General features: G+C 32.2%; 2 protein-coding genes across 2 annotated transcripts; one reads left to right on the top strand and one right to left on the bottom strand.

Moving 5' to 3' along the window:
* Positions 1 to 1,575: 1,575 nt before the first annotated feature.
* Positions 1,576 to 4,080, top strand: LOC149728190 (radial spoke head protein 9 homolog). Its single transcript, XM_089888716.1, has 5 exons — positions 1,576 to 1,863; positions 2,421 to 2,586; positions 2,728 to 2,857; positions 3,258 to 3,404; positions 3,781 to 4,080. The coding sequence occupies exons 1-5, from the start codon at positions 1,637 to 1,639 to the stop codon at positions 3,939 to 3,941; spliced, it is 831 nt and encodes a 276-aa protein (XP_089744842.1). The 5' UTR covers positions 1,576 to 1,636; the 3' UTR covers positions 3,942 to 4,080.
* A 360-nt stretch (positions 4,081 to 4,440) lies between these two features.
* Positions 4,441 to 8,805, bottom strand: LOC149728189 (serine/threonine/tyrosine-interacting protein-like). The gene is made up of 7 exons (XM_089888718.1): positions 8,651 to 8,805; positions 6,958 to 7,044; positions 6,553 to 6,650; positions 6,128 to 6,265; positions 5,600 to 5,650; positions 5,242 to 5,314; positions 4,441 to 4,752 (listed from the first exon to the last, which is right to left on the bottom strand). Exons 1-7 carry the CDS (start codon positions 8,732 to 8,734, stop codon positions 4,633 to 4,635), a joined length of 651 nt encoding a protein of 216 aa, XP_089744844.1. The 5' UTR covers positions 8,735 to 8,805; the 3' UTR covers positions 4,441 to 4,632.
* Positions 8,806 to 9,054: the final 249 nt, after the last annotated feature.

Here is a 9,054-nt window from a genome sequence, read left to right as displayed (position 1 = left end):
GACGAACCAAGGCATCAATGGATATTTAACCTTTCCATGTGGATGATGCAATACAGTCTAACATGGCATGAGTTAATGTTTAACAGTTTTATTTTTCTCTTTCTTAAAATGATGAAATTAAACAAAACAATAACATACAGAGAGCACAGCTCCAATGAGTATATATATACATATATATATATATAATATAACTAACATATTTGTAATTAAACTTTTTACTACAACTGTTGAATTAGCTCTATTAAAAACAAACAAAAGTAACCAACACAGCAGTATTCAGACTCAATTTGTGCCCGTGTAGCAGTATAGGTAAAATGCATTTATAAATCACATGGTAATTAGGTATTGGTAAAAGGTAAATAATATTAAACGTGATGTTCATGTGGGCGCCAAACTTTTGAAAAGTCAAGGTAACCACCTAACCATAAGTTTTAAAGGATAAAAGTTTATGCGGGTGTAATAATTGTTAATTATTACTAAACAGGCAGTTTGAAATCTGACAAATCATTCTAAAATTACTGTGATGACTTTTAGTTGACTTTAGCGAATTCATGCTAAAGAACCACAACAAGACCAACTGTTCGACGAAATAGGATTTATATGACTATTTACGTATAAATTTTATTCATTCATTCATTAAAACGTGTTCAAAACACCACAATAACAAAACGCAACACAACTAATGTGCACACATGATAACACACTGAATTCACAAGTAATGTAAACCTTCCGCTCATCCGATCTTAACAGTGTCAACGTGCAAATTCAAACGCAAATGATGCATGTCTGCGTCTCGATGTAGCTAAAAAATCAATAAATGTAACGATATCTAGTTACCAAATTTGACATGCAGTAACAAAATTACCTTGTTTGCTTATCAAACTGCTTTTATCTGAAATTACAAAAACATATGCCTTGCAACAAACTCACACACCTATTTAACAGAAAAACTCATACTTTTCAGATAAAACAATATCAATTTACCAAGATAAATGAATTGTACACTTTAGTATTGAATGTTTTATTTGCATTAGATTTTTTTTAAGTTGAGGACACAATGATGCAATGTAGAGTCAAAGTAGAAAGGTGTTTTATGTCTCTGATGCAATGTTAGTGAAATAATTTATAAGGTTTCTATGATCAACTAGTTTGCTTCTATGTTGTCATGGAAACGCCATAACCAAAGCCAGTATTTTATAAATCAGTTGTTGAGTTTGCGATAGTTCTAAAGGTTTTTAATATTGCTAGCATGTAGTTTATATCCTTGCCGGTATAAAGTAATTAATAAAAACTAACTTTCAATTAAGTAAGCAATAATATTATTGGTACAATAAACTTAAATTCAACAAAAATAGGGCATTTTAAGTTGTGTAAAAATATTGGTTTAGTCAAATAAATCGCAAGTCGTACCAGTATTTAAAGTTGATTTTCATATTAAAAAAACTAGAGTAAAGTGGGTAATAAAAAGCCACAAAAAACAGTTTGAGATTAAAAAACATTTTAACCGGTTTTCCGCAACATAGGATTGCGTTGGATATCTGCATGGTTATTGACAGTTGACACTTTTGCAACTCTATAGCTCACTTTTGTTTTTACAGATTTCCTTTGTACCAAATAGACTTGCTTAAGATCCACCATGGATGCCAATGGACTTCATTTGAATGTTGACCACGTTGCTGGCAGTGGAGTAATTCTCAGTCCGGAGCAAAAAGCAGCTCTTCAAACATCTTTGATTATCCTGAAGACTCACTACAAGTTCAACAATGTTGTTCTGTGGGGAAAGATTCTTGGAATAAAGGATGATTATTTTATTGCACAGGGATCAGGAAAAGATGAACTAAAAGATCGGAAATCATTGTACAGGTGGGGACCTTTAAAACAAATTTATCAGTGTGTACTGTGCATCAATAAATAGATCACAATTGGTAAACTTATAGGAATAAATAAGAATGGTTAGATGACACTGTATACAAATAACGATTCTTTTTCTTCTCCTTTTATTCTGTTCATCTCAACTAAGCAGAATATTACGAAACGGTAGGGAGTTACACATGATTTTATTGCATTATAATAGCGATTGTTTGACTTGGCAATTAATTTTGACATAATCGCAATTCAGATGGCCATTCTTTGCATCATAATAGTGATTGTCCTCTGATTAATAAAAACTGGGTATACCCTGTAAATATTCTGAGCACCACATACTCCAGATTAACGCCCATGGCCAAAAAAGAAAAAATAGGTGTGTGCTTGAGGTTGCCGGGTGAGCATGCCTACACTGAAAATGTCGTGCACACTAATCAGTGACCATTACAGCCAATGAGGTGAAATTTATTTCACAAGAATGTGTTTAACTACCACTGCATCAATAGGGGTTTGACGTTCTTGATTTCTCACCAGTTGTTTAATTTTTTCACCAGTTTAAACTGCATCGAATGGCATCTTCTTCCTCCAGCAACATCTGAGATGAAGAACAAAGCAACGATGGTTCGTGGAAGATTGATGGGCGATCCCTCGTTCGAATACGAGCACACGGATGTCAGGAGAGTCCGGGATGGAGAGGAGTACACTGAGGAAGAAGTCACGGTGAGTTATCTTTTCTATAATATTAGAACTTATTAATCTATCAACATTATATTTTATAATTAAACTAATTATTCTATTTTTTGAGGATAATTTTATATATCTTTACATATCCTAACTTAAAAATTATTTGTTTTATTGCAGATTCAAATAAAAGAAGAAGACAGAGTTTCAGCGATCGTTGCAACGATCGACGAAGAAGCGAGCATCGTTCCTCGTGGAGCGTTCATTAAAACTCCACTTGGTCAAGTTTACAACAACAGAAGTTTCGAAGGTAATCAGTTATTCTGTTTGAAATGCAGTTTTACTGTAAAAAAATATTAAACTTAAATCATGCGGAGTATAAAAAAAAGGATTCAAGACGCCTAATAATTTTGTTATATTTGTATATTATGTTTATTAAAATTAGAAAGTGCATTTGTAAAAATTTATCTGTAGGACCTTATTTTAATTCTCTGTTGGAGGCATAAGGAGTGTCACAAAAGTGGTAATAGATTTATATAATTAACCATCCATTCTGGAAAATGAAACTGCCTCAATAATGGATCACCCTATTAAATATATAGGAGTACAAGGATTTTGCTGTTGATTTATTCATGTATGCTGAAGTAGACTTACGTACCATTTAGATAAAAATATATTGAGGAAAGTTTTAATATTTATCGATTTTCCAGGTTTATCAGTAGCAGAATGCGGAAAGCTGTCGTCATTCATGCATTTCCGGGAAGCTCAAAACTTTGGCAATAAATCAATCAAAGAAAAGGCCGACCTCAATCCATCAATTGATTTTCTCGACAGCATTGAAGATGATATTCCAAAAGGTAAGTTTGGCCAACTGTTGCTATGGAAAATGAACCAGCTTTAACTGTGAGCGTGTTTTGACAACTGTTGTTTTATCGCTACATCCTGTCTTTTCGTTTAAAATATTTCAAAATCTTTGTTGCCGTAATCAAAGAGACAAATTGGGTTTTTATTATAACTCAGGAAGATGCAGAACATTTTTTGTTGCACAAACCTAGTTAAGTAAAAAAACAGAGGGGACCTAATATTTCAATGTGAGATAAATTTGATAATTAATAAACGCCTTTAAAAAAAATCATTGCAGATTTCTGCCATAGCTTTACTACACAGCTTATCCCATGTATTTTACGTTTCCGATTGGTTCGCACTATTTTAAACCCACCAATTACAACACAGGATCGTGGAGCTCCCAGTTTGAACGAGGTAGTGGATTGGTTTGTCTACGAAGCTTAGTTTGGTTGGGAATGACATTCTACCATGTTCCAAATACAACTAGGTTTGGTTGTATGTACGTGGGCACTGGGGAGAAAAATTTCGACATTCCTTTTATGTTGTAGAGTTTCTGGTTTCTATCAAATGCTGTTGTATAATAGATTGTATGTACTGTTGTTTGTTTTTCTTTGAAAAGATATTATTTTCAAGAGTATTCTTGCTTGTTATTTTCATGAATATGAAATAAATATATTTTTTCGCATATAGACAGAATGTACATAATAAGAAAGAACAGTAAAATAATAAGTGCTGAAATATAGGAAAATAAAGAATACATAAAAAAACTATAAACATACCACTTAAAATGTTTTACATGTTTTGCTAAGCAAATGCTGCCCTGCCAGTTTTGTATTGGTAAATATTGAAATTTAAAAAAAAAAATCCAAAAATAAGTATTAATAAAGCCTTCATGAATTGTGTGTGAAAGGTGTGTTCGGCGCTGTGGCAAAGTGGTTAGCGCTTCTGCCTGTAACCCATAGGTAATGGGTTTAAGGCTTGTCGCAGCTACCATTATGAGTGTCTTTGGGCAAGACAAAATTGCTTCAACCCAGTGGTCACTAATGGGTTGTCCAATGCATTGATGTCCCATAGTGTGAATGCCTCTTTTTGTTTGTTAATGTAAACGACTTTCCAAATAATAGCAAGCTGGACCTGACTAAAAAACGCTGCAACATTATATTTAAGGTTAATTTTCTTCCAAAGTAATGTTTGCCCTAATTGGCTGTGGGCATGGGTAAAAGTAAATCATAATTCAAGTCATATTGTTGTTGCATCCATCCCATCTTCATTTATTTTTCTCTTTACTCCACAATCCTCACTTTCAGAAGAAGGACGATCCTGAAAATCTCTTTCCGCTAAATATATTGGCTCGTATTCCTGTGGAAAAACAAAATTCAAAAAAAATAATTAAATTTTGGCATAATACTATGAAATATTAATATATATATATATATATAACCATACAACCAATATTTAGCTCGTTAAAGTTTAAATATAAAGCAGAAATAACCAAACAAAGCAGTAAAATTTTTTTATATTATATAAGTTTATATTATCAATATAACTATCAAAAAAAATTGTTATAATATATATTTTACGTTTACAATTAGAACCTATTTAGGGATTTACAACTTTCCAGTAATTAATATTATTTTATTTGTATGTATGTGAAAATACTTTAAATTAACGGTTTTAAAATTAACTAAAATCGTGCCTTAGTGCATTTAAATTCTTTAGGTTTGTACATTTATAATGTCTGAATGAATACATTAATACAGCAGGTGTAAAATATAACAATTCTATCTTATTATTTTCTTATTTATTATATATATGTATCTAATTTTAATACTTATTTCCTCTTCTAACCTTTAATTGATGTCGGAAACCAACATTGGGGTTGATGCAGAACCTTCGATCTCGAACACAGATGAACGCATCACTGTACATACGCCATATATATATATATTAGTATTTGTAACTTGGTACAATAATTTGAATAAATGTATTATTTACTTTATGTGGGGGCCTATAACACAAGCCAAGAATATTATGTTTTAAATATCTTGTGCCAGCTTACCAGTTATCTAATGTTAAACTTTGTGGATGAAATAAAATGTATACGGAATATATTATTATTATGTTTAATTGAACTGTCTGATCATAACTGTGAGCCTAAAGCAACAACAAACTACTTTAGTTTTTAATAAAAGTAAACATTACTTACTGAGAAGTCAACTCAAACTTCTGCATCACATATGCGATAACTAAAGTGGCACTAGAGGAGAAAATAAATTAATAATTGGTTTATCTTCCTGTATTTAGAACCTACTAGTATTACATATAGAATGGTGAGGGAAGACAGGACACCTTTAGCACATAAAATCCAAATATCCTAATCAAGTTTTAAACAATTAACAACGGTCTGTTGTCTATGGAAGTCGTGAGAATACGATTTCATTTTTTTGAATGTTTTAAAAATGTTAACTACCAAATGAAATGGGAAAATAGAATGAAAGTTGCCCCATCTTCATATATATAATATATATAATAAATAAAGAGTTTTAGCAATACTTTAGAGGCCGAAGATATATCAGTTTACCACTTTTATTGGCCGATATTTACAAACAATATTTAAGTTTTACCAGGTAAACAGAAGAACAGCAATCCAATGTTCAATTTATCAGTTTTTAACTTTTTATACCTAAGTGCAAATATGCTATACCTTAAACACCAAAAAAGCTAATTTGTTTACCTTCTTGAGATGCCAGCATTTCCATGCACCAAAGCTACACCTCCATTATCAATTGCATCATTCAGAAATGAATTGACGACCCCGAAATGCGACATTATGTTCTCATATGGTTTGTCTTCAACCTCAACTGTAAGATACCTGAAATAAAGTTGGTTATTTTACACAATGAATTTGTACCTGTCATCTTTACCTCGCAAAACACAATAGGCCGATCAGTTAAAAAAGGTCGCAAGGTAATTAATTCAGCTGTGCAGCAATTAGAAATTTTTTTTCTTATTTTAAACCTTTTTTTCGCAAACTTAACCTTTTATTTAACTCTACAGATAGTCATTATTAAGTGGTCTGAACCCTTCAAGGCTGCACAATTGGTTTTATTCAATAAGTTAATTGTGTTTTGACAAAAAGTAGAATATGATAAAACCAACTTGAAATTTTGAGGGAAATTTGGTCGAACAAATCTTTTTTCTTTGTTCTCACGTACGCACACGATGTGACTTATCTTGTGTTGTAATAAGTTTTCAAACTAAAAAAGGGGGTTATTTGGTAAACTAGTTTAAAATTTGATTAAACTTTTAGATTCAAGAAAAAAATATATAATTAGCAGTGATTCTTATACAAACAGAAAATTTTATATGTTTAGGTAAATTACATAATGTAATTTAGAACACCACAAAAACTTGTGGATCTTGGGCATGACACTTCATCATTGAAAATTATGCAGCTATAGAATTTAAATCCGTTATACTTACCAAACTTAAACACGAAACCTACATACAACATAATATTATACATTACACCATTTAGCAAAAATACAATTAAGTTTTTCATACATTTGCTTTAGTTGCTGCTTGTAACGGACCGAGATATAATCCTGGTACAATTAGTTGCATATCTCGCCTCTGTTTGTAAGTCCATTCCTAAAACAATAATTAACACATAAATAAACACAAAAATACATTTTTCAGACTTGATGACATACATACATACATGATAAACATAGAACAAAGACATTATAACATTGAGAACTCTGATGGAAATCGGGGTGGCGAGATACAAGTTACGTTTTATGTTATGACATATTACGATGGGCGTCTGTCTTGAAACTTAAATATTTGTTTCAGTTGTATTAAGCAAAAAAATTAAACATTAATTAACAAAATTGGTGTGGCAAAAGTAGCACTGCTTTATATTCAGCTGTTTTCGCCAGGCAAGCAGAATGTTTGTTACTAAATAGTAGGAATTCATATGTGGTTTCATTGCATCATAATAGTGAATGTGTGATCTGGCAATTAATTTCCACATAATTGCAATTTAAATGGCGATTATTTACGATATAATAGCGATTGCTCCTTGGTTATTTAGAGTTTAGACTGTGGGTGCTAAAAATAGATTGGACATTCGTCTTTTTACGTATACAATCAAGTAAAGTATTACTACATTTGCAACAAATACTTTGTATACGCCTGAACGCAACGTAATACTCTCGTGCTTTAGTGATTGGAATAAAACTGCTGGAGGGCTTAATTAAACGTTGAAATAAATATTATAAGGAATGCATTGCATACTCAGAAAGCACCCATGGTCCTAAGTCTATTCCTTTCCTGTAATCAGTATGAGTTTGGGGTTAAGGGTTAACATTTATCATGTCAAAACAGTATAATGTAAAACAAACATCTCCGTAAAAATAGAAAAACAAATTGTTGATCACTATTTTGAATAATTTTGGACCTACTGAAGGGCTACTTAAACCATGGGCAACTCGTACAATTTAATTAAAGGGACCCCTACGTTCGGCGCTGTGGCAAAGTGGTTGCCTGTAACCCAGAAGTGCTAGGTTCCAGCCTCTTCGCCGCCACCATTGTGGGCGTCTGTGTTCTTGGGCAAGACACTTAACGGCAATTGCTCCAACCCAGTGGTCACTAATGGGTTGTCTAAATTATCAGCCATACATAAAAAAAAAAAAAAAAAAAAAAAAATAATCACCCACAAAGTAACATACATGGTAACTCGTAAGCTGGCACGAGGTGTTAACCCGTGTGATAACGACTGTCGTTTTCCGGCCATGCGAGGATAAAGTAAGTTACATTCATTCATTCATTCATTCATTCATTCAATAGATTAAATGAAATTTCAAAAAATAATCACCCACAAAGTAACATACATGGTAACACTTGTAAGGTGGCACAAGGTGTATGAACACCCGTGTCATAACGGCTGTTGTTTTCTGGGCATGCCACAATAAAGTAAGTTACATTCATACTTTAGTGCAATTTAAAATATACTGTATATACAGTAGGGTGGGGAAAGATGGGACACTTTTGGCACATAATATTCAGATATCCTGGTCATGTTTTAAAAAGTAACAACAGTCAATGTAGTTCGTGAGAATACGGTTTTACAGTTTATTGAATATTTTTTGTTTACTACTAAATGGAACGAGAAAATAGAATGAAAAGATGTCCCATCTTACCCCACTCTACTTACTATACATAAAAATATTTGGAATAAAACACACTCAATCACCGTTTTTTCACCCGACAATATTGATTTCGGTTGATTTGATGCGTTGGGGTCGTCAGAAGATGATGATAATTCGGAAATCAACATTTTCTGACTTCTGACGTTACGAGGTTAGTGTTTCTAAATTATGTTTTTTATGTTTCTACTCTTGTCTCCCATCTAGCGGAGAAAGTAAAGTAATCATAGATATCATATCGATATAACATGTGGAATCAATATGTATAGATGTAGTTTAATAAACAAGTCGTAATATTAAACTATAGTATAGCTATAATAATATATATATAGCTCAGTAGAATCAACCTATGCAGAATCATTGAAGTTAGAAACACCACGCGCAAGTATTCTAATAGTCAACGGTGGTCACTGTTTGTCGAAAAAAAAAATAGAGCTAGCTAGAGTGATAA

The sequence above is a fragment of the Ciona robusta genome, chromosome 11 (genome assembly GCF_009617815.1).
Source record: "Ciona robusta chromosome 11, ASM961781v2".
NCBI lineage: Eukaryota > Metazoa > Chordata > Ascidiacea > Phlebobranchia > Cionidae > Ciona > Ciona robusta.
The sequence above is the reverse complement of the archived record's forward strand: the minus strand, read 5'-3'. Positions and strand labels throughout refer to the sequence as shown.